This window comes from Natrix helvetica (assembly GCF_964273705.1).
Source record: "Natrix helvetica genome assembly, chromosome: 1".
Lineage (NCBI taxonomy): Eukaryota > Metazoa > Chordata > Lepidosauria > Squamata > Natricidae > Natrix > Natrix helvetica.
In genome coordinates, this window is record NC_138548.1 from 144,851,505 (window position 1) to 144,877,475 (window position 25,971).

At 33.0% G+C, this 25,971-nt stretch overlaps 1 protein-coding gene across 1 annotated transcript in view; it reads right to left on the reverse strand.

Moving 5' to 3' along the window:
* Positions 1-430: 430 nt before the first annotated feature.
* The window catches only part of LRP1B (LDL receptor related protein 1B), a gene marked incomplete at its 5' end in the record, with an annotated part of 698,113 nt that continues 672,572 nt past the window's right edge, over positions 431-25,971 (reverse strand). The window contains 8 exons of the mRNA XM_081955361.1: positions 431-2,086; positions 6,154-6,252; positions 7,908-8,046; positions 8,998-9,088; positions 10,398-10,474; positions 20,791-20,904; positions 22,094-22,198; positions 25,662-25,836. Coding sequence (XP_081811487.1) covers positions 1,946-2,086; positions 6,154-6,252; positions 7,908-8,046; positions 8,998-9,088; positions 10,398-10,474; positions 20,791-20,904; positions 22,094-22,198; positions 25,662-25,836 — 941 coding nt within the window. The 3' untranslated portion in view covers positions 431-1,945. The remainder of the gene's footprint in view (positions 2,087-6,153; positions 6,253-7,907; positions 8,047-8,997; positions 9,089-10,397; positions 10,475-20,790; positions 20,905-22,093; positions 22,199-25,661; positions 25,837-25,971) is intronic.

The window sequence follows — 25,971 nt, forward strand, 5'->3', positions numbered from 1 at the left end:
CAGTGTCATCAGGCAAACTATATCGTTTTCATTATTTCCTTCATTTGATGTCAAAATGTTGAATATACAACAGGAATTGCACTTGTTTCACTCAAAGTCTATAGCAAGAAGATCCACTAAACCGACATCCCACTGTAATGTGATTTTAGAATAATGCTCTTCATTTCATTTTTTATTTGTTTATAGTTTATGTTGCTTATGTAATATCTTTGTGTATTTAAAGTGTTCAGTCCAATAATGAAATGTATCATTTAATTAAAGGAAGCCAATGTTTTTATAGATATATAACATCTAGAAATATAGGGAGCATGACTCTTTTAACCAAATAAAATGAAATTAAGAATCAGTTAGTTTTAAACTGAAAAACTGAAAAGTTTTGCAAAATATGCATAATATTGCTCAAGCAAAACTGCACTTGTATTTACTTGAATCAAGTTTTTTTTAATAAAGGCCTCAACATGGCAAAGTTTAGAAATAGGTAGTATGCATGCACAGAATACAACAAAAATTCTCTTATAAAACAGCTGTTATTTTTGCAATGTTTTACAAAGGGAATAGAGCCACCACAAACGTATTTAATCTGTAAGATTAATAGATCATGACAGCTAAAATCAGCAACATGTAGCCGAGGAACGAAAAGCCCTCCAGTTCTCTGAATACCAGTGTGAGAAATATTTTGTGCCTTAAAGTGTTTGGAAAGATTCCATGGGTGGTTATCTTTTAACATCCTAAACAAATTGCATGATAGTTTTCTGCCATAATTAAAAAAAGGCAAATATTGTATTCATTTTGGTTTTTTTTTCCTTTTTATTCTTCATAACAACATAAAATAAGCTAATACCAGAGAAAGTGCTGGAAACTGATTACATTTTTACACTCTCCATAATTGAGAATGTGAGCTTGAGGTTTGTTGAAGAAGTTTTAAAATTTATCCACACTTGCTTTTAAATAAATGTGTTGAATGATACAAAAGAATGAAGATTTGTTTGCTGTAATGTTTCTGTGAAAGGGTTGAGTTTCCTCCCTCCTTCTAAGAATCTGGTTCTCCGTGTGTGTGCTTATGGCTTTTTGCTCTCCTGACAACATAGGAAAACTCATCATACACAAAGTGTGTCTGTGACTGATTAAAGAAACACATAAAGTTGTGTGCAGGCTTGACAACGCCTTCTTAGGATCCAAGTGTTCAGGACTGCAGAAGAGGCCTTCTCACACATGTTAAGGTCTCGCCACGTGCAAGTGGTATATCACTAAGTTCACTAAGATTTTACTAAATATGAAGAATTTTTACATGGTATATATGTTTAGTATAGCTTGGACAATCACTGAATCTCCAAAACGGAATAATCTGTGCTCATGCAGGCCATTAGATGTTTTCTATAGTACTCATAGCTTCTTTGCAACCTAAAGCTAATTGGAAAAGCAAGTTATGTTTGATTGTGAAATTAGCTCCTCTATAGTTTTAAGGTTCTGAAGTGAATTTCTAAAGAGCACGAAGAGAGTAAACAACCCAATCATACTTCCACTATCTGAAACAAAAACAAATTCACACACTGTACTACAGTCTTCAGACCATATAATGGAAAAGTGCAGATATTGTCTTCAGTAGATTAAGTAAAACCAAAGGAAAAAATTCATACAAAATAGATTGCCCATATTCACACTACAAAGGATTTCTTCAAATTTTTAACAAATTCAGTGTGTGTTATATCAGCAGCATTGTTGCAAATTGTACGGTAGTGCAGTTTTTTTTTTCTTCTTCATAAAAATACCATACAAATGGTCAGTCAAGTCATCAGCAAAAGAAAGACCCAGATAACCACCAACCAAATTGAAAAAAATATCCAGAGGTAATGCTGATGCCAAAACAATTATAATACTGTTGGTACATAGAAAAGTAATCCTTATATTTTATACATTTATACAGTATACAAAAGATTACAGTGGATTATGCCACAGTCTCCCTTATGCCAATATCTATTTTCTTTGGAAGAAGTTCTTTCCTTTCATCCATGCTTGCTAAGGAGTTTCGGCAATTCTGTCCATCCATGTACAACTTTGCATATACTGGATTCGAATAGTTTGTTGGCTGAAAATAGACAAACATATTAATTGTTATTTAGATTGCTGTAATCCCCTGAGTGAATGCTAATCAGAAAAGGAATATGACATGCATATATTTATCTAAATTTCATAAATAAATAAAAGTACATCACAAGACACTAAGGGAAGATTTTTAATCCACGGAATAGAGGCATAATATTTCATCTGAGACTCTTTGTACATCGATGATGACATACAACAAGGGAGAACTTAAATTTATCTGGAACAGAGGAGGGGGACATATTAAATGTCCCAGCTATTTATTTGCTTTGTTCCTTTATGGATCATGAATGACTGTTTATCCTTGACAAGTCCCAAAGAATTCTCATCTGGAATTTCATCTGGAAATTGATTAAAGAGGTTTATTCTATTACCTAGCAGAGATATTAATGAAACACCAGCTATGTAAAAATTAATAAAAGGGGAGGGATCTAGATGGGTTCCCTTCCCTGATCTAGATGTTGATTGAAGCTTTAAACAAGTTATTAAAACATAAATGACAATGTTTAATCTTTACCAAGCTGAAATAGTGATGATTTAACTTCCAATATACTTCCAATGGTTCATTTTAGACCCAAGTTCTGTTTTTAGCTAAATCTGGAATTAGCAATTATATCACCAAGCTACTGTTAAATAAAATAGAGAGACAGGAGCAAGTAACATCAACAGACATGTTCTGGCTATCTTTGGACTATTGTGTATATTTGTATCCATACATATTATGTGCAAAGTTTAAACTTAATACATTTAGACTTACAAGGGCACATAAAAAGGATGTTCAAATGGAGTTTTTCCCTTACAAGAGGGCTATTGTTAGAAGTATAGCAGAAAGGCAGTATCCAAGGCAATGTGCATGAAAGGGCCAAGTAGTGATGCAAAGAGCAGATGGAAAAGCTATTTTTATTTGAATTATGTTGGTAAAATCCAATATTGTGCAAAGAGCTTGAATAATTAAACTTTCTCCTTGCCTATATCTCCCTTCGGCTTGAGTACCACTAAAAATTTCTGTTTGGGGAATCAATAGAACTTATAGACTGTGCAACTATACTGCAGTGAGAAGGGAAACTGTAAATTCAAGAGTTTAATGTGACTGCTACAGCATTTCTCTGCGTAGTATGAAGTAATTTACCTTGTTTATTGCACCTTTGAAACTTATAACTTCAGCCTTCTCAAATAGATTTTCAGGAGAAACAAAGGGATTCATGGGGAAGAACATGAAAGATGTGAATTTATGTTTAATTTATGAAATGTTGCATTTTGTTCTAAATGTTTGTTTCTATGGACAATAATTTTATGAAGCATACGTAAGTATTGGTTCTGATAGCTACAGTTCCCCTACAGATACAGAGGCAATATAGCTCCTAATACAAGCTGATGGGGGAAAAAAAACTATATTCATGTTCTAATTTAGATTTCTTGTGTGATAAAATTGGCAACCAGAAACAAAATGGAAGAAATGATGGCTTTTGGCCTGGCCAGTTTAGCTATTTGTCTGCCCTTATTTTATTGTCTGATGGTCTAAGTGTACTGTTCAAAAGGATCTAGCTACAGGCATCGTTGAAATGATTCTGTTGTATGCTTTAGAATACAATATCTGATACCAGAAAAATTAAGATCTATTGAAATTGCACCTGGCCAAGTAAATGAATTGGCTTCTGAAAAGCATTTTGCTGATGTTCTCTTTTTTTCAGTTATAAACCTAGCCAGAATTTCAGACTACATGTCTGCCACAAATTGCTTCATATTCTCTATTGTGCTTAAATGATTTCACTTTTCTGGTGATCTTAAGAGAGAGAGAGAAAGCATGACTCAAGCACTGAGATAAACAAAGGTCATCCTGCTTTTAAGCCTACTGAGAACTATATTGGAAAGATACATAGCATGAATTCATGATTGATTTTTTTTAATAAATAGTTTTTATTAAACATTTTTACCTTTAAAGACTGAAAGAAAAACACAGCAAAAAAACAAGATAAACATAACAATATAAAGTAGTTAAACAGCCTTCTGTATCAGCATTCATGTTTAGCCTTTGTAGTTCTCCAGTCTACATTGCCTTCCTATCAATTTTAAAAGATGCATAGCATGAATTCATGATTGAAGTCATATTTTCAAACCCAATTATTGTCATTATTGCCATATGTAACCAGTCCTACTTTTCCATGCATCCATAATAAAGAATAAATATTATTAAATATGCACAGAATTAAGATGCATTCTTAATGGGTCTCATGCAGTATAAAATTGGATGGACTACAATAATTCATGATAAGAGAAGCTTAGCATAAAACCATAACAAAGTCCCTTACATTATTCCAATCACCCAATCTTTATTTTGTAAAAAAATTCCAGCATTTTTTTATGAAAAAGAGTCATTTTGCAGAATTGAATAAATAAAAAAATAATTTTCAGTTACAGAAATCATGTAACACACTAGAAAAACGAAGTATATAAATACATGCATCTTTGCCAATGAAGATGATTATTAACAATGCCACTCGTATTTAAAACAGTTCAAAGATTTTCAACATATTATTTAGAGATGATGGATGCAAATGAGTAAACTGAGAAATTAATGTTTCATTGCCTTATTTTAAAACATATTTTAATGTGATTTCAGTGCATCTATCTGTTTATAATTGGATATATTGTGCGCATGAAATTATTTCAAAACTAAGCACATATTTATGAAGATGTAAGGTTCAAATGCTTTCTCCCAGAGATGCCATCATATCATCTCTGGGACAACATCCAAGAAGTTCAAAGACTTTTCATATTTATTTCCCTGAAAGTAAAATGGAAGATAATCCTGCCAATGCAATATGTGTTCTTGCACCTGAAGTCTTTGGGAAAATTGAACCAGTAGTTCCCTAGTATTAGACAGAGTTAGAATCCAAAAAGGGTATTCGGGAGAATTGTCCATTAATCAAAAAACTGGGAGTTCTATGGCAACTATGGAGCCAACATTGTTTATTGTTCAGATGGGAAAATGGGTAGAGATGGAAAACCTGAAGAAGAAAGAGTTCTGCTCTTTTCTTCTTTTCATCTTACACAGTCTGATATCTTTTCAGAACTAAGTTTTGACATTGTTTGCCCTGAAGGAAGAATCTTTCTGTTAAGAAATGAAAAAGAAAAAAACTATATGAAACTAAATTCAGCACACCCTTCCAACACAGTATAATTTGTATTTATTCACTTTGGGTGAAAATCACTTCTAAAGCCACATAGCAAAATATCACCAAACTATAAACTGGTGTGCCATGGCATATTCTTGTTGCCTTTTGAGGAACAAAGTAGATGTGATGTTAATTATGGGAATACAATTAATGTGTAAGTTGAGTATGTTTGTGTTATGTAAAACAATAGGGGTATCATATCTGGGCTGCAAAAAATTGGGATGGCCTCTAGACTTTAGCAGAAATCTAGAGGCCGTCCCAATTTTTTTCCCAATCCAGATATGATATACTTATTATTTTACATAAAACAAACATACACAACTTACACTTAATTATATTCCTATAAATAATATTACTGTTACTGTGTTAATTGGTTTGCTAGCTGTGTTGAGATTTATTGTGCATGTCACAGTTCTTATCTGCAATGATTTACTGTGCAGGTCACACATTCTTTCTTAACTTTCACTTCTGATCTTTTGTTCGCCTGCCAAGGGAGGGAGGTACAGAACTCTGCCAAGATGTAATTAATTCAGTTAGCAAGTTTGTATTTTTACTTTCTTTTATTTTAAAATGTTTTTTATTAGATCATATCTCGGTTTTATTTTTGCTTATTCAAGAAGTATACTTCAAGGAGAAGCCACAATCCATCATCATTAATTGCAAAGGGTTTAAATTATATCCTTGTCAATCACAACTACTTTGTTCCTCAAAAGGCATCAAGAAAATGCTGCTTAAATTTGGTAAATCTAGTTAATAGGAAAAATTCATTATTCAGTCAATATTTCTGACATATATGTGAGAAAGCATAGAAACATTTGTAACTGTTGGAAGAGCACGGGGATAGAATGAAGATGGAAAATAAATGACTGTTTCTCACCCCTGCTGTTAGAGGTCCTTTCAGATCAGAGTTTAGGTAGATGGGTGGTGCTGTGTGGGGGAGCTTGAAGACTGTGGGACCTCCTCCTATGTATCTGCCCTGCATTGAATAAAACATGTTTCAAAGTTTATTTTCCAATTTTAAAATAATATATCACCCCCCTCCCCTCATTCCGAAATGTAAGTGAGCAAATAGTGTATGAAGACACATGTTGTAATCCCCCCCCCCTTACAGAAACAAATAAAATAAAAATGCTTTTTCTTAGATTATTTAGATCACATTCAGGAAGATATTCATACTGGAAACTAATTTTCATTTTGTGAAGGATGTAAGGAAGACCACAAAGTACAGTATATTGTCCATACCTGACTGATTAAAAAATACCATCATATCTAAGCCATTACTCAGCTACTGTTTTGGAATGGGATAACATAGCTTTATATTAGTGAAGGCCTATCTTTCAGGAATTCATACCGGTGATTATTATTTGGAAAAGTGGGAAGTCTTCTCTCTGCTTCCCCATCCCCCTGAAGCAGCACCACCAGTAGGATTTAAGGGTTTCCTTTTGCCTGTATATGTCTTGCTCTTGTCCAGCCATGTATGGAACCATGGAACACCTTGCCTACAGATGTTGTGGGTGCTTCATCACTGGAGGCTCTTAAAAAGAGACTGGACAGCCATTTGTCTGAAATGGTATGGGGGTCTCCTGCTTAATAAGGGGGTTGGACTAGAAGACCTCCAAGGTATGTTCCAACTCTGTTATTTTGATTACTTGTTTCCCTCAGTTTAGGAAAAAAAAAGTTTCTTTGATATTACACACACACAAAAAAGGAGGGATGGCAGGGAGGAAATTTCCAGCAATTGTGTCTGTCATCATCTTTCCCAGAGTTCTTTATTAAATGGAGACCCATAGAACCTATGGGACACCACATGCTTCCCATGATCAGGCCCTAATGATACAATTTCCCTTATCTGTAAGGATTATTTTATTAGAAAACAAAGTACTATTTTTTTAAAATAAGCATAGTTACAATACAGTGCTTATATATACCTGAAAATATATCACCTATGCAAATAGATTTTATTTTTATTGCTTTTAAAATAATAGAAAAAGAAAAGAAACATGGCACAATGATACATACAGCAGAAAAATATACTTCATACCACATGTGCAAAGGCAATTGCAGTAGTACCATTCAGATCACTGCATCAGAAAAATGGATACATTACAGAGAAGAAATGAACACAAGATCACCACATCTGCCACTGTTTCTGTTTTATAAGTGTACTGCCTACTTAGTTTAGAAAACCAAGCAATTATGGTATATTATGACATTTATAAGAAACCTTTTATTCTTTTGCATGCATAATAACAGAGGCAGGATTGCCCTTCCTATTTCGTAGACCCTGATTGTTGTCATTGAAGTATCTCTTTTTTTAGTGGATACTGTGAAACAAAATAACTTTCACTCATTGTTTGTGAATTTCCTACAGGGAACTCCGGGATTATGAAGTTAAATGCTGGACCATTATTAAATCTGGTCCAGGAAAGTAATGATAACACTGTACTACTACTTGTATCCTACCACTTCATATCCATTCTTACGTTTATATATTATGGTTCTGCCTACTTGCTGCCTTGCAACTATACTTGTGCTGTCATTGAAGAATCAATTGAGGATGGTATTCTGCTGTCCCTGTAAGTGGAGAACTAGAAGTATAATCCAGAGCAAAGTAACAGATATTTTATTTACCTTTTCTCGATTTAATGTGAACTCTGAAATATTCCTCTCACTGTGATTATGCCCCACTTCATACATGTTGTATGATGGGTTTCCAATTTCTACATTGATTCCTCCATTTATTATTGGTTGTCGTCGAATGGTTTTTGTCCTACAATATATAAGAGGAAAATAGGGAATAAAGCTGTATAAAATAACACATGTTAAAATGTTCTCCTAAATGCTCGCAAACTATGTCTGAAAGACTATACTGTGGGGGGAAATGCAAATATTTACATGCTACTTATACAAATGCTCATTCAATGATAATATGGCAGAAAATTGTCCCTTGGCATTCCCTTTCTCCATGGCAGTTCCTTGGAGTTTGGTTTTTAAGAACTTTTTTTTTTCCTATTTCACAAGTCTCCCTGAGTAACATCATTCCATTTCATAGATTTCATAACTCCCTTCATAATGATGATTCTGTTTTCAACTGCCTGTTTAATGTATTGATTAGATGTCTAACTGCCATATCAAACTGAAAGTTAACAAAATACTTTTCTTTTCTTTTTTAAAAAAAAACAAAACACCCTCTTTTTAATCTCTGTCCATAACCTTTTGCCAATATAATATTTTTCCTTACAGACAAGCTGTGCTTTATGTTCCCATTGCCTGAAAGATCTACTGTATAAAGGGAAGATAATTTTTCCAGATAGTCATATAAATTAAAATACATTTTCCTTTCAGTTGAGCATTATATCAATCAATCTGCCCACTGACCCACCCATCCTTCATATTTATATTGTTGCCCATCTCACAAAAATATAACTCTGGTTGGCATACAATAAAAAAAACCCTGTAAAACAGCAATATAAAAACTGTTAACACTAATATATATGTATAGTTCAGCAACTCGCAATTCCTTTGAGATTTCCAGTCCTGATGATAGAATCAAATTTTGGGGGAGTTACAGAAAATTAAGAGGGATGGAGACAATCTCACTTCAGGGAGAATGACTTCCATAAGGCAGGTGCCGATTTTTGGAAACTTCGTTGCCATATCTATGAAGGGATTTTTGCCAAAAACTTACCAAAGGCTTCATAATAAGAAGACAGATGCTTACCTTCGTTTTCTTTTACAGAGGAGCAAACCTATTGCCAAAGTAGTAATCAAAGTCACCAAAAGAACCAAAGGGACAATGATTGCAATGCTTCCTACAAGAGATAATAAAAACATCTCTGAGGCTCCGAAGCTAAAACTGGGAAGGCTAACTTTGAAAAATACATCATCAAACATACATTTGTATAGATCGCTTCATGTTTTAACAAACAGATGAGTTTATAGCATTACATACTGCACAATATCTGAAGAGTTGTATGACATATCAGGTTTCAATATATTAAATTATTTTACGGTATTGTTGGCACAGTTTGCCTGCCTACTATTTCTAAACACCACCTCAAGGCCCCTTCTTAATAAAACAAGTACTGAATACATAAAATGCATTGTGCTTATATCTGACAACCTTCTCGTCAACCTATCTCTGTGAATAAATCTGTCCATGAATCTTCTGTTTCATTAGTTTGTCATAGCAGGGCACAAGATTCCTGATTAGAGGAGAGTGGCCACGACGCTATATCAGTTTTAACACAGCATAAACAGAGAATAAAATATCCCATCTGTCAAGCATAAGATGTATTTTGATTTATAATCTAAAATAATTCTTAATTGGCTCTTGAAAGTTAATAAACCAGGCAATGCAGCACTTGGAATGTAAAGGCAAAAAGGTGCTTCAGAGGATACAGGGGCCCTCACATAAAGTCTATTTCCAATTACTTACATCAAATCATACCTTCCTAATAAGCAGCACTATGCCAGGAAAAGATGTATCTGTTTAGGAAACTGTAGAATACACTACTGTACATGAGCCCTCCCGTGCATTTGAATTCATGTTTTTGCTTTGATACATGAAATTATACAAAAGACGTATTTGACCATTGAAAATACTCTACATATCATACTGCCTTTGTGTGTGTGTTTGAAGGTTGCTTAATTGAGGCCATCAGACTCATTCCTTACTGATCCAAAAAGTATCTATGGAGCTAATTCAAATTGCCCAAGTTTGTATTACAGATGGTTGAACTCTGAAGTCAGAAGGATGATTTAGTCATAATTTAACTCATATTTATTAAAAGGGCAAATTCAAGTAATTAGATATAGATTTAGCCCATCTTAATTCTTTCATATAACCACAATATCCCTGATCCTCATATCCTCATTTTCAATTATATTCAAGTTGTCATCTTTGCTTCTCCAAATCTACAGCTATCATTCTTGTTTTCCTTATTATTAAATAATTATATTGCATAGTGAGCCTTTATTCCTTTTCTATCTCCAACACCCCCCCCCCGTTCTTCATAAGTGTACAAATTATAAAGACAGTGAGAGCTCAGCAATTTAAAATATATATTGCCTACAAGAAAAAAATGGTTTAAATGCTGGTATTAATTAAACACAACTTACTTGTACTGATATTATCAGATTTGCTACTCTTAGGAGCTGGCCTTTCACACTGTGTACCTGACCAGTTTGTAGGGCATCTAAAATAAATAAAAATAACACATTAATTCAGAGCAACAGTTTTCAGCATGAATTACTGTGTTTCGGAGTATCAGCTATTACATTAACTTTTTGATAGATAGACATAGATAAACATTTATTTTAATAATAAACATTTTGATTAATTATCATAAAATTAGAACAAAATCTAAGTACAAGCCATGATAAAGGTCTTTGTTAGTAGATGGTTCATATTTCAAAACCGAAGTAATCAGAGTTACCTAAATAATAATAGCTGGGTTTTACAATGTGTTCAAACTTAAAATGAATTTACTTTCAGTTAATAGCTGATCAAAATAGATTGTATTTATAGTCTGGATTATAATACCTTGTTTCCCCGAAAATAAGACAAGGTCTTTTTTTTTTAACCCCCGAAATAAGTTCTTGGGCTTATTTTTGAGGTGCAGGAGGCAGCGAGCATGGTCAACTCATGGCTGATGCTGTGTTGCAATATTTTCAAAGAGGGCTTATTTTTGAGGGAGGGCTTATTTTAGCGCATGCGCTCAAAAGTCCAATTGGGCTTATTATCCAGGGAGGTCTTCTTTTGGGGAAAACAGGGTAGTAACAATTACTTCTTGTTTGTAAATTAAAAATTAAAATTAAAAAGCCTTATTAAATGACAATTTTTGGATCATACTATCCTGAAATGAACATCTCGTTGTTTCACTTAACATACCCTAGTGCCATGATGGAGAATCTATGGCACACATGCCACAGGTGGCACACAGGACTCTCTCTGCAGGAAAACCAGCTGTCACCCCAGCCCAGCTCCATGGCGCATGTGCATGTGCCTCCCACTGACCAGCTGGTCTTCAGGTCTCTGCTGTGCATGCACTGGGGATGGGGCGCATGCAGGGGATATGCACATTGCATTTTGGGGGCTTGTGCAACCCCCCCTGCCCCATTTTAGCTTACAGATTGGTGCAGGAGGCTTTCCAGGCCCAAAATGTGCTACGGGGGCCCCACATGTGTGCGCCACCCTGTGCCCCGCTTTGAGCCTAGAAAGATTCCTGCACCAACCTGGAAGCAAAAAAAATGGGTGATGGGGGGCACATGGACATGTGGTCACTTTCATCTTTTATTTTCACTTTTGGCACACGGTGACAAAAAGGTTAGCCATCACTCCCTAGTGCTAGGTTTTAATTGATTAAATACTTTTATAAAGGCTTTGATTGAAAATTTATTTTATTGTTGAATTTACACTCAGTTCTTCTTTAGATTCTATCATTCAAGAGGCTTACAGTGATTAAAAATATAGTACAAAACATTAAAAATGCAGCTAAGCTAATGCTAAAAATCAATTATTAACATAGTTAACAATTACAGATTTGGCCACAGAGGTAATGATATCATTTCCCTAAACACTTAGAGAAAAAGAGACAGATCTCTTGATCTGCAGATGACACTGCATTCCAAATGCTGGGAGCCACACAGAAGCAAGTTATTTCTTGTTGTCAGCCCTTCAAGTTAAGCCAGGTCAGTAAATAGATTCCATCAGTTTGATGGGAACTATACTTTATTTACTGTTCAAAGACTATGGTAACAAAATCCTGAAAGCCTGGTTGCATTTTGTCTTCCTTCCTTATACATGTCTAAATTAGAATACTGCCACTTTTTCTTTTTCCTGGGCTTGTAGCATGCTTTTGGATTTGTAATTATTTCAGCATAGTTCCGATTACCATTACCCCAAATCATGTCTGTGGCTCTCTTGGTACCCAATAAGCCAAGTTTCCATCTTGCTGATATAGGTAAATATCAGAAGTCTACAAGACTGGGCGAGTTATCATTTAGTTTTAATATATTCATTTATTAAAAGCTGTAAAGCAGCACCTACTTACACTCTGCATTTGCTGCTTGCTCTTTTAAAATAATGCTTACTGAGAAACACATCTATCACTATGATTAAGTGACTTTTTCTTCAAATCTTTTCGTTTGTCTTCACTCACATTAATTATAACCCATACATATAATGGTCTGGAATGTTTTCAGTTAATTGAGTGGCAAACTATTTTCTTTGCATGCATTGTTTAACACTGTCAAAGGGATTAGGTCATCAAGAGTGAGGAATAATCACCAATAGTTGGACTGGTTGAAAGCAATTTCCTATGTTCTTAATGAGAGGATAGAAGTGCTATGCTGGTATGTCACAACCCTTCAGTTTCATTTTAAAACTTCAAATGCAATCGAATTCCTTTAAACTTAATGTAAAGCCTTTGAGATAAAATTTGATTGCTATTGCTGTTTTTATTAAATTTTCAAATAGGTGACAATTGATATGTAAGAAAAAAGATATAAAATAATTAGTGATACACATTTTCTCACTTTTATGGAAAAAAAATATGGTTCCTAAGAGTTGATACCTATTGGATGGCACACAATCAATTTTCATTTAAAATATGCATGAAACACCACAATTTTGAACATTAATGCTTAAAAGAACATTATGCAACTCTAGAAAAATATTGTCCGTTCTAACAATTATGTATCTAAAGGAGAACAAACTTCACAGAATCTTGCTTGTTTAAATTCCTATGTAATTAAAAACTTTCTTTAACCAGATTTTCTTCTAAGGTTTTTATATAGCATGACATGTAATAAGTAACCATTAAGTAGAAGGTTCATTATATGAAAAACAAAACAACAATAACACAATAATGTCCTGGAAGAATTTTGTTTAATAACAGTCTTATTTTCAATGACAAGAGAATATCACAAATTATTTCATAGGAAAAAAAAATCTGCCTTAATGGCAGAAAATGGAAAGCAAAACAAACAGTGTGTGTGGGAGGGAAGGAAAGAATTTACAGGCTATGAAACAACTATCAGAAATCATTAGAAAAATATGCTTAAAGTGACTGTTTACATTTTGATGACAACTTTGGGGCTTTTATTTGTCAAAAGTATATTTTCATAAGAAATGTCATATTAAGGATTTTTTCTAATTTCTGGACTATAGGAACATTTGTTATGTCGTGTGTGTGTGTGTGTGTGTGTGTGTGTGTGTGTGATGGATACAGAAAGAAAGAGACATTCACAAGATAATAAGTACATTGGCAGGTGTGACTAATAAATATATGGAAATGCTTTTATTACAAAAATAAGGTGGTATTAATTTCACAGTATGGAAGAACAGACCTATTGCTATTAGACAAGCTTGCCATCTGCTTGCTATATTTTATATACCTTATGAAATAGACTGAAATAATCTGTCCTTGCAGAATGAAAATAATCAAATGATTATAACTTACGAAATGGACAGGTTCACATAAAGTGAGAAATTATGTTTAAAACTACAATGTATAAACCTGTCCTAAATACAAATGGATAAATTCATCATTTATGAATTACATAAAATATTGTTTACGAATTATATAAATAATTATGTAAGTGTTAAATTCAATCACACTATCTGTTGAATGGTTTTAGTATAACTCTGTGTGATCGCAACCCTTCACAACTTTCCATTACTTGGGTGGATCCAATGGTTCTTTAGATCGTACTGCCTTGCAACTCTTAGTATACCTCATCATAGCCATGTTCAATACAGTTGCTGGGCCTTTTAATTCTGGATAGCTGCAATCCCAGATACAGTGCAGTTATTTTGTCATACTTATAGATAGTGTTATTCCTGCATTTCTACTAGAAGGGGGAAGAAATTGTTCAAAAAGGAGGGACTGCCATTACCTAATTTTGTACTATTACTCTGTGTGTGTGTGTGTGTGTGTGTGTGTGTGAGAGAGAGAGAGAGAGAGAGAGAGAGAGAGAGAGAGAGAGAGAGAGAGATGGAGAGAGAGAGAGATGGAGAGAAAGAGAGAGAGAAAGAGAGAGGGAGAGAGAGAGACAGAGAGAGAGACAGAGAGAATGACAATCCACTGAACTAACTCATCAATCATTTGATTAGGGTTGTAGCCTAGAAGAAGCATACCACTCAGAAAGCTACTTCATGAGCCTTTACCAATATGAAAGGAGACTAAATAGCTACAGAAGGAAACTGGAATAGAAACAATGATGCATGTCAATCCTTTAATAAATATTAATTCTTCCTATGTATGCATTTATCATATATAAAAAAGAGATATTCTTTTTGCAATGACCAGGCTATATTTTCAAAGATAAGTTACTTTATCTTAATAACATAAATAAAAGTCGATCAATGTGTAGCTTTTTGTAGAAATAGTCATTGCAAATTACTATTTAGTATGATTGTATCGATCTGTGGCTTTTATCATCATTAACATATTCATTTTATTCCTTGTTCAGTTTATGAAGGAAAACAAAATCTGCAACAGTCATTACTTTTCTTCTAATACAATTAAATTTACTTTTACTCTAATATAATTAAATGTACTAATTGTTTAATGCATTTTCTCAAGGTAACATGTTTTAGTTGTAATGAGGCATTATAAAATGTAATGTTCTAGGCAACTAGCCCTTTCTTAGCTTACTGTAAACCATGCCAATCAATTAAACATTAAAAGCATGTTAAGAACATGATCTGGTTTTTGTTTGTTCAAAAAGTTATCTCTAACATAATAAATTAAGTTTATCTTATAAACAGATAAATAAATAAAATCCAACAATCTCAACATATCTAAACCGCAAAGTCTCTATTTCAGTTATATTATATCCGTTGGCAATACTCAGCTAACCTGAGTGATCTTGAAAATATGAAGTGGGATCAGGCTTGATTACTACTTTTATGGGAGGCAACTAGAAAATCCCCAAATGGGGACATTGAAAACAACAATAACAAAAAGGTAATAGGAACAGACAGTAACAGAAGATGGTAACAGCTGACCTATTTCTTTATTGCTACTAGGAAAGCAGCATGGACATTCCATGTAATGATTAGGAATTGGGATTAACCCAAGGGTTAATAGTCTGTCTGCCTGCCTGCCTGCCTGCCTGTCTGCCTGCCTGTCTATCTGTCTGTCTATCTCATATTGTTTTAAAGATACAAATTATTATTGAAAGATAATATTAAAAATAAACTATAAATTATATTGCTACATATGATTATTGAACAAAACCACCTATAGTTCTCACTAGAGATATAAATGACTACACTCAAATTATCCTACATTATGCGAAGACCTGGCTCTCTGGAGAATGTTCTAAAGCTAGGGGAAGTAGAAGGAAAGAGAAGATGATGACAACCAGCAAAGTGAATGGATTCAGTTACAGTGGCAATGAATGCACTTTTGGAAAACCTGAAAGACCAGGTTGGGAGCTGTCATGGAGAAATTCTATTTATGTGGCTACTAAGAGTTGACAATAACTTGATGACACATAATCAATCAATCAATCAAGTTACTTAATTATAAAATATTTATTACTAACTTGGTAAGAGCATGAGAAGATAACTAATCTACAAAATACTGACGTTTTGTTCCCCATATTACAATACTTATAGAGTGATGACTAACAAGTGTTTTAAAGAAAACCAAAATCTATTCTTGAGAATCCATCATACATTAAATAAGGCAACAACAAGAGATTGTTTCTTAAGGTGAACTGAAGGACACCCAAAATTGCATGTGCCACTGCATCCTGGACCAGTTGCACCTTCTGGATGGTCTTCAAGAACAGCCCCATGCAGAACACAGTAGAGGTATTTGAGAAGGCATTACAAGCCACATATTGTAGCTCTCAACCACATTTGGTAGGAAAACTAGATCTAAGTTACTCACAAATATAAAGATTGTGAATAATTGTTTAATAAATTCCAGCACATAATTAAAATACATCTCTATATATTACAGAATTAGTATATCTCAGTACTATCTTAAATCTTATCTTTATGTTTACACAAAATCTTGTCTACATGTTTAAATGTAAGCTTTTGAGTCTCATTGTAGTGGCAGTTGTATATTTAATCGATTAATTAATGTAAAATTACAATGAGAGCTAATTTACTATTCTAATAAATGATGCAATAAATCAGACACATGCAGTGGAGCTGGCAGAAGCAAATTTCCCATTCTGCCTTTCACACAGTAGTTCTACCCAATAAACACACTATACAATATTTTGGTTGAAATGCAAACTGCATCATAAAATTAGGGAAAACATAAGGATTCGGCATATAACTACATTTGTATTCTTGCACAGATATGAACTAGTTAAGCTTTCATTAAAATGTAAATTAAAACTTGAATCTTGCCTCTACATTCCTGGGTTACAGAATAATTAGGATTAGGTGGCTATTTCCGTCATAGAGGAATCAGTGTATTGGTGACCTCTGGTGTATACAAGAAATGTTGTGGACACTAGTTTACCATTAATGTACTGATTATCCCAGAAATGATGATTCAAGGAATGGTTTTCTTTCCATTGAAAACAATGAATTTATTAAAGGCATAATGTATAGGTACATTACTCACGAATAAGCTGCATTGTTATATAGGCTTATATGAAAATAAACTGTATTAAATTCATTGGGATAATTTACAAATTGACATATATAGGAATGTGTGCTAAAATACATTATGTAGTTTTATATTGATTAAACATTACTTGCTTTTCCTTATCTTTTTTAACATTAGTTGTTTGATTACTTTAGCATGAAATGGCATAGGACTTAATGAAATGAGCTGGGTGATTATGATGATCATGTTATACAGGAAAAGAGAAAGAGAGAAATATTAAGTTTTTGTATTTACTGAACTATCTTGGGCATTCAGATATCCAGATGAAGTCAAACTCTGAAAGTATACAGTTTTACTTAATAGTGAATGTAACTAGCAATTACTATTCTACATATCCTATAAAGAAAAGAAACACAGAAAAAATGAGACACAGTAATAAACTCATTTAATCATATTAAGTGAGAATAGAGTTGTTTCAAAAATGATACAATTCTATTAATCTATATTTAGCCGCATGCTCCTAGAATGTAAACTAATAAATTCCCCTTATGGCATCTATGTACTCAGCCATGGCCTCTCATTGGCTCTGTGTATATAGGTAGTATTCACTTAATTACCATAGTTGGGACCAAAATCTTAGTCATTGACCCTGTTATTGCATTATTCAAGGATTGCAATTCTAGAATTTCCTGTTTGCAGTTGTTAAGTGATCTCTCAGATCATTAGGCAGAAAGAGTACAAGTGCTTCCTGCTGAAATCCTCCAGCAAGCAGACCTTTCACATTTAAATGTTCCTGCAGCCTACCAAAGGATTTGTACTATGCGTGGAGAGGACATTCTGCATGGCACTGCAGGAATAGAAATTGTCAGGATTTCACCTCTATTCCTATATGTCAATGGAGATTCTCAGTCATCCAGATCATGGTTGCCCCAAAAGTGCTTTACAAAAGGTAACTGAACTTTTTTTGCCTTTTCTTGAAGATGATTAACTTTTCATCCAAGAAACATCCTCACTTCTGACTGAATGCTGGGGAATGGAAGGATTTATATTCCTTGCAATCATCTGGTTGTTAGCACTTTGAGAGTGGGTCATTAGCTCTCTGAGAGTCATTGAAGTCCCTTGGGCACAGACAAACCAGAAAGGAAAGGAAAGAAAGGAAAGGAGACAGAGAAAGACAAAGGAGGATTTTTAGAGAAATATAGAAAGACTGTAGGAATTTTTTTGGGAGTGGGGATGACTGGCAACTTAAACGGCTAATATGGAACTGTTAGTTTGGTTAAAGATCTTAAAAGGCTTAGTTTATGAATTGTCCGAAGTTCATAAAGCACTTAAAATGTGATTCAAGGGAAGAGTACTGAAGAAGAGGACAGGAGCGAGATGTTATTTACCGATCGCAGCAACCACTCAAAGAGGTTGAAGACAAGTCAAAGGATTACTAGTTAGAACAAGACCACCTGTCACTTTATCTGATTTAACTAGAAAAGCAGAAACTCTTGTAACTAGTATCTGCAAACCTGTAAAAGTATGAATGATAGGTAAAGATAAAAAAATTGCATATACCCGCATGCTTGGAGTTGGATGTTCTCAGTTGTATTTATAAAACCATGTCTTACCAAAAGGGAGAAAAGCCTTGTTTGTATTTATATACAGTCAGAAGCAGCAAATTATAACTGTAAGCTTGAACCTGAAGAAACTAAATTATTTCTGATATGTATTTTATCAATACAGTAATTTAATGGTTTACATTCTTAAACAAGAATTGTGTAAAATCTCACTCTGGTTGCATTTTAAGTATTTTGCATTACCTCAGAACAGTGATGAAATTCAATTTTTTTTACTACCAGTTCTATGGGCATGGCTTGGTGAGTGTGGCTTGGTGGGCATGGCTTGGTGGGCATGGTGGGAGAAGAATACTGCAAAATCTCCATTCCTCCCCACTCCAGGGGAAGGATACTGCAAACTCTCCATTCCCACCCCACTCTGGGGCCAACCAGAGGCGGTATTTGCTGGTTCTGCGAACTACTCAACATTTCCACTACCGGTTCTCCAGAACCTGTCAAAACCTGCTGCATTTCACCCCTGCCTCAGAACATAAAAAATTATCTATATGCTAGAAATCCTAACTATAAAATATAAATAAAATTATTAACTATTGTAATCTTATATTGCAAATATATAAAATTACAATTCAATTATAAGTTTCACAGTATCAGTCACAAATATATTTTATCAAACCTTGAGTGATACCATATTTCCAACTTTACTGACTACATACTTAAATGTATTTCTTAAAATTGTTTTTAAATTATATTTTATCTCATTTTAAATTGTTTTAATGGTAGAAAAGTTATATAACAATATATAAGTAAATAAATTATGCAAAAGAGAGAAAGGGTACAAGTCTTATACTATTATTTGTAGGCATATGGAAATATAATAATGGATATAGTGGATATTATAGTGGATATAATAATGGAAATTATATATCCATTATAATGGAAAGGGTTATTTTTTGTGCTCTTTTCTGGCTTTCATCCAGACACAAAAAATAAGATAGAACACATATGCACTGAAAAAAATCTGATTTACATTTTGGTATGCATATAATGATGGATTACATTCATAGCAATTATAACAGATTTGTCAGATGGGTCATATTTTATTATTATTATATGAATAATATTTGTATTAAATGAACTACAGCTTGCATTATAGTTTGCATTGCTCACCCAGACCCTAAAAGATACTTTGAATAATTTCAACTTTAAATCTAAAATATATATTCTTCCATTTTTTTTCATTAATTGACTATGCGAAGTTAAAAAGAAGAACAATAGAATAGTTAAGAATAGAGAATAGAAAAGTTAGGAAATATAGAAGGATGGCAAGAAAAAGTGAACATATCTAAGACTGACTGGTGCTAGAAGTAATGATGTATTTGAAAACTGATAATGGATCAATTCACATTACATGGGATATGATTCTGTGCTGCAGTTTTTTCATATAGTATCTGCCACATTTTAAAATAGCAAGAAGATGAATTGGCGTAAACAGATGTAAATTTTTATGCTGATAGCAAGGAGAAAACTTAACAATCTGAATGGAGGTCAGCTTTTAGTTAGACAGCCAGTCTAGAACCCAATACAGGAATAATTCTGATGCCATGAACTTGGAATTTCTGAGTTATATTTATTAGCCAAAAGCTAATATATAGTTAAGTAAGTTTAAACTTAACAGAATGTGAATTCTCTATGAGACTATGCTCTGTCAGAAATAAACTAAGTATGAATTTTATTCATCTAACCTGAAGCTATAATTTATAAAAACGGAAAATTAATCAAGACAAATGTAGTTTATTTCTTGAGGAACATTGATAAAGGAAACCTGTTTCTTTCTTAAACAAAATGCAATGGTAAATAAATTATAGATAGTGAAAAGATTATGATAGCTCTGCTAAGTTGCTGTTATTGTAGTAATTGCTTTTTAAAATTATTTTCTTATTACTTTCACAAAGATATTTATCACTTCAACAGCTGACAAATTGTCTACTTGTTTTATTAACTAGCACATACTAGAATTAGGGTGTCAGGTTTTAGAATAGCATGTGATGAATTTGTGTATAATTTGCCTTTTTAAAATAAACATTGTTCTATTTAAAGGGTTATTTTCTAAATGTCCTGATGTCATATTTCTTTCATTGTATAGTAGCATAAAGTTTGACTTAATAATAAGGCAATGTTACATCCAACGTTGTACATTTTAATATAGTCATTAGCAAGACTTCAAACAACTACATTAAATTACACAAATGAAGCCTGAGATTAAGAAAAAGTTGCGAGATGATATGGATGTACATGATCTGAACCAATGAACTGTGGCCTGAAATGATGTAACAAAATGGGCAGCATTAAGTGGAAGGTTAAACCTACTTGCATCTCGGTTCATTAAACGCAGTTAAAGTGCAAATTCCCTCATTCTGACAGTAGTAATCACAAGGGTTCACTTTCTGGTCACAGCGCTGATTTTTAAACCCCACAGAGCATCTGCAGAATTTCAGTAAAATACAGCTAAATAAATAAATATTCTCCCTTTGTTTTTTGCTGAATATCTTTTAAATGCAAATACATAGCTGATAAAATGAACAATAAGCAAATATGCTCCACCTGATCATGGTAAGTCCAAACTATTAGTGTTCATTAAATCTTACTGATAGCTTGGAAAACCAAGCTAATGTGGGTGCAATTCTCTCAAACACAGGACAGAATCAACAGAATCAAGTTGATCCCTCTTCTATTGTGGCAGACAGCAAGCAAGCACTTTGTAGTGCCTGATAGTCTATCTCTAACCTTAAAGACATATGTATCCCTGGCTGAATGTTGCCTAAATTCTGAATTAAGTTTCGGACCAATTGAGTACACTGACATTCCATATGTAATAGTGCCCCAATTTATCAGGTTATTATCCAAGACAAAGGACGGAAGCTAATAATTCCATATGCTGTCACTGCACCCATATTAGAATTATGATCCTGCCCGAGGAAGGCAAATATAATCTGTTCTCATGGAAGCATGTGTTACATTCCTTAGTTTTTGAATAATTTGTAATAAATAAACACATTTGTTTATCACCCAGCAATGATGCATTCAGAAGAATATCATTACATCCAAATATCTGACAATCTTTTCTTATAACAAAACAATTATGGATTCTTTTAATGAGCATTCTAAGGGCAATGACATTGACATGTTTCACATACATTAAAATTAGGATACTTAGTTTAGACTTATTTCATACAGAACCATTTACAAGAGTGAAATGTACTTTTATAATTACCATAACACAATTGCAATATATGTTTAAAGACTACATATCAAAAGGTCACATCATTTGGATAACTGTGATTTAAGAATTAATTTAAAATTTGAGTTTTAAAGGCTTCCTTAGTACAATACTATTTCTGCAACATTGCAAGTGTTATTCATAAATATGTTGATAAAAATATATTTATCTTTGAACAATGCAATCTATATAATAATTAAACATAGAAATAGTATCATGTAGTTAGGTGTGCCATTCTCCTATCCTTACCATTGACAATTGTCAAAACCAAAGCCAAACCTGCAGCAAAATTTCATTATCACAGCATCACTCTGAAAGAAGAAATTATATTGGCAAAGTGGCATTAGGAATCATGTGGATATAAAGATGCCCAAATTATTTCATAATACTCACAGACAGACAGGTATATTTGTCTCTATATCCAACTGGCAAGTTGCACCATTGTAGCAATAGCCATCACATAATTGGCAGCTGGATGCAATTTTTCCATTTGTGCAGCTATGATTTGTGGGAGGAAAACATGTCACTGTTAACAATGCCATTGCTGATGAATGGGGTGCTTCATTCTATTTTTTTTAATAACATGTTAAATTACTTTCCTTGGTTAATGAAGAAAGCTATTACAGGCTGCTCATCTTAGCATGGTTACTCAATCAATTATATTTGCCATGTTCAACAAACTATGCAGCAAGATCAGAGGTCTTAGCTTGGGGAGTAGTTGTTATAATAGATGTTGACAATTTCGTTGTTTAGTACTAGATGAGTGATTCTAGTGACCAGAAACAATAACTTTACTTGCTTTTAATATCTTGATAACTTAAAGGCATATATATTTACATTTTATCTCACTAATAATTATTATCAAGGGAATAGAAGTATGAATGATTTCCATATCGGTTTCCAGTGATAGTTTAATAATGCAGAAGTAATGAAAATAATTGATTGTGCAAAACCCACCACAGAATATTGAGTATGTTGTGAGGAAGATTAAAATATTTGGATAAATGGTGGACTTAAAAATAAATAGATGACAATATTTACCAAGAATATGAACGTGGAAGATCAGAAGAAATTTGAAATTAAAACTGGTCCTAAAGTTGTGAAAAAGGTACAGTACTTGGGGCTGATTCTTACTGATAAAATTTCTAAGCTATATAAAAATAATTATGTTAAAATATGGAAGGAGATAAAATCAGATAGGAAAATATTCTCATCAATGACAATAGATTTGTCATTGATGAGAAGAATTCCAGTAATTAAAATTAATGTACTTCCTAGAATGTTGCTTCTATTCCAGAACTATACCGATATTGATTAAATATTTTTCTTTTAAACAGTGGCAGAAAGATATTATATATCAGGGATGTAAAACTGGCGGCTTGTGAGTTGGATGTATCATGCACAGACCAGGCCCACTCCAGCTCCACGAAGGGAAAAACGTCACAAAACATCATGTGATTGCAACATGACACCGTGAGTTTGACACCGGTGATGTATATCTAAATTTATTTGAAAAAAAAAGACTTAAATATTAGCTTTTACAGGATGCTAAAGTAAGAGGAAGTCTGGGTTAAATTATATTATGATGCTTGTTGTTTGGTATGTTTAAAAGATTGGATAATGTTGAAAAACGTAAGGTTGTTAAAAATTGAAGATTCTGATTTGAGATTTGGATGGTATGCTTACTTGTGATATGACAAAGTAAATGTTAACCTTGGTTTTAAGAATCATATCATTAGGCAATCAATTGGCCATGCACGGTGGAACTATAAAAGATTGGCTGACAAAGTGCCACTTTGAATATCACTCCATGAAGCATTACATAGAAAAGAGATGTTATTGGAATGTAAATGGATGATGTATCAGGATTTATTGGTATTTGAAAAAGGGGGACTTAAGATAACCAGAAAACAACTAGTAGATGAAGATTTGTTTGTGATTTGTGTAATTATTATATAATTTTTGAAAGATTTAAGCTTGATAAAAAGTTTTGTTTTTGAAGGAATTAAATCTGAATTAGATATCATGTTCTGGAGATGACCACTTGATTGCTAAAGCATATAAAAGTTACTTAAGATGAATTTGGAAGAATAATATGTCAAAGATTGTATGGTAAAATGGCCGATTTTTTTTACGTATAACATAACACTAGATAATGGGGAAACGTATGGACCAATGATTTAAAATTTACTTGGAATTAGAGTTTGAAACAAATTTTTTATTAAATGTTTCATTGGTATTTGACCCTAGAGAGAGGAGCAAAAATGTATAGAGGGATTTCTAACAAGTGTTGGAAATGTAATCAAAATCCAGGTACATTTTATCATATGTGATGGTCTTGTAAACATGTTAAAAAATACTAGATAAACATAGTAATGATAATAAAGAAAACATTGAAAATATAAATATGAATTAAATCCAAAGCTTTTCTTTTAGGTATTATTATCAAAAAACAGTTTGGGACACTTTTTTTACATGGTGACTGCTGTTAGGATTGCACTTGTGATTGTACATGGAATTGGAAATGAAAAGATATGCTAATTGTTGAGAGTTGGGAGGGGGTGGGGTGGAGATTCGGAGGGAGAAAAGGAATGGTTTTGTGTGCACGTGCACTTTCACAAATGCAGCTTTGCACATGTGTGCACATGCATGTGCTCACCTACCACTTCCCCGGCCTGGTTCTGAATGGATTGTAGCCTGGCACTGGGCCATGGATTGGGGGGTTGGGGACCCCTGGACTAGATAACTTTATAAGAGAAGACTGGAAGCCATGTGTGGACTTTCTATATGTTAAATATAATAACAGATGGTGAACAGAGAGATTTGATGATTGGTGTAATAGTTGGGCTAATCTGTTGACTTTTTTTTCTTTTTTTACATATATGTTATGATTAGATGTTGGATAGACTTGATTATTGGACAGAGACTTCCTCAACTGGAATATTTATTTAATAAAGTAGTTTTGTTAAAAAAAAGAGTAGGAAAGGTTACAACTATTTGTAGACACATTATATAAGGAGAGGAGAACCTATCAGGTTTTTTAAAATGTACTTTTCAGCATCTAGCCGGGGTGGATTTTTTAAAATCCAAATATTTTTTTTAAAATATTTAATGTTTTTATATTTATGTTTAATGATAATGTTTCTGTTTAATGATAATATTTGACATTTAAGGTTTTCTTTCTTTTTTGTACACAATAATATTTTTTTCTTAGTGTTGGATGTTCCTTTTTCTACTTTTCTGTTTTGTATTTTATTCTTGTTGATAAAAGAAAATAACTTTTTAAAAAAGGAAAAAATAATGAAAAATGTACTATCCAGGTATGTGATCTTCATATATTCTACAATAGCTAGTAGGGGCCAATAATTCTTCTAAAATTGGAAGTAATATTTGGTTTTTCAGTTTTATGGACACAAATCTGATATTAGCATGAATTTCCAAAAATGACATTAAATTAAATTTTAAATTCCTGGTAGATTTCTTAACAAATTCAAGAAGCAAAGTGCACTACATTTTAAATAATGCTCTTGTATAGATGTGTGTTTGGAATTATCATTTTGATTTTCTCTATCCTTTTAGTTTTCCATTCAGTTAAAACTGTCATATGCAGTATATATTTAATTAATTTTTCATGAAAGGCAAAACATAAATATTTTAATCTGCAAATTAATTACTATGGGACATTTACAATATGGAAAATGTATAATTAAAATATTTTCCCACAATAATAAGTCTATGCACATATTTTTTTATAACAGAGCAGATGGTTACTGAAAATTGTACATTAAGGTACACTATTCAGAGAACACCCAAAATTCCCTATCTAATTTCATTAAATCTACTGAATTAATTATCAATACTGAATGTAATAGATTTTTGATTACTTTTTTTTTTGCTGCAGTAAAAAAATATATACATTTCCAGCTATTCAATTACATGATTTATCACAGCTTTAACTTACTTGCACATTATGTCATCATTGTTCTTGTCTATGATGCATTGACCTCCATGACATTTTACACATTTGTCTATTTCACATTTTACACCTTCGTATTGTAGAGGACAGAAACATTCTATGCTGCCATCATCAGCAATGATGCAAGAGTCAGAATTAACACAATAATGGTGGCAAATATCTGCAATGAATACACACATATACATGCATAAGACATCACAATTATCTTATAAGCATACTATAAGCATATTAATAAATTGATTGAATCAATAACTATTTTAATAAGTTATCAAAGATTTTCTTTATAGGACACATA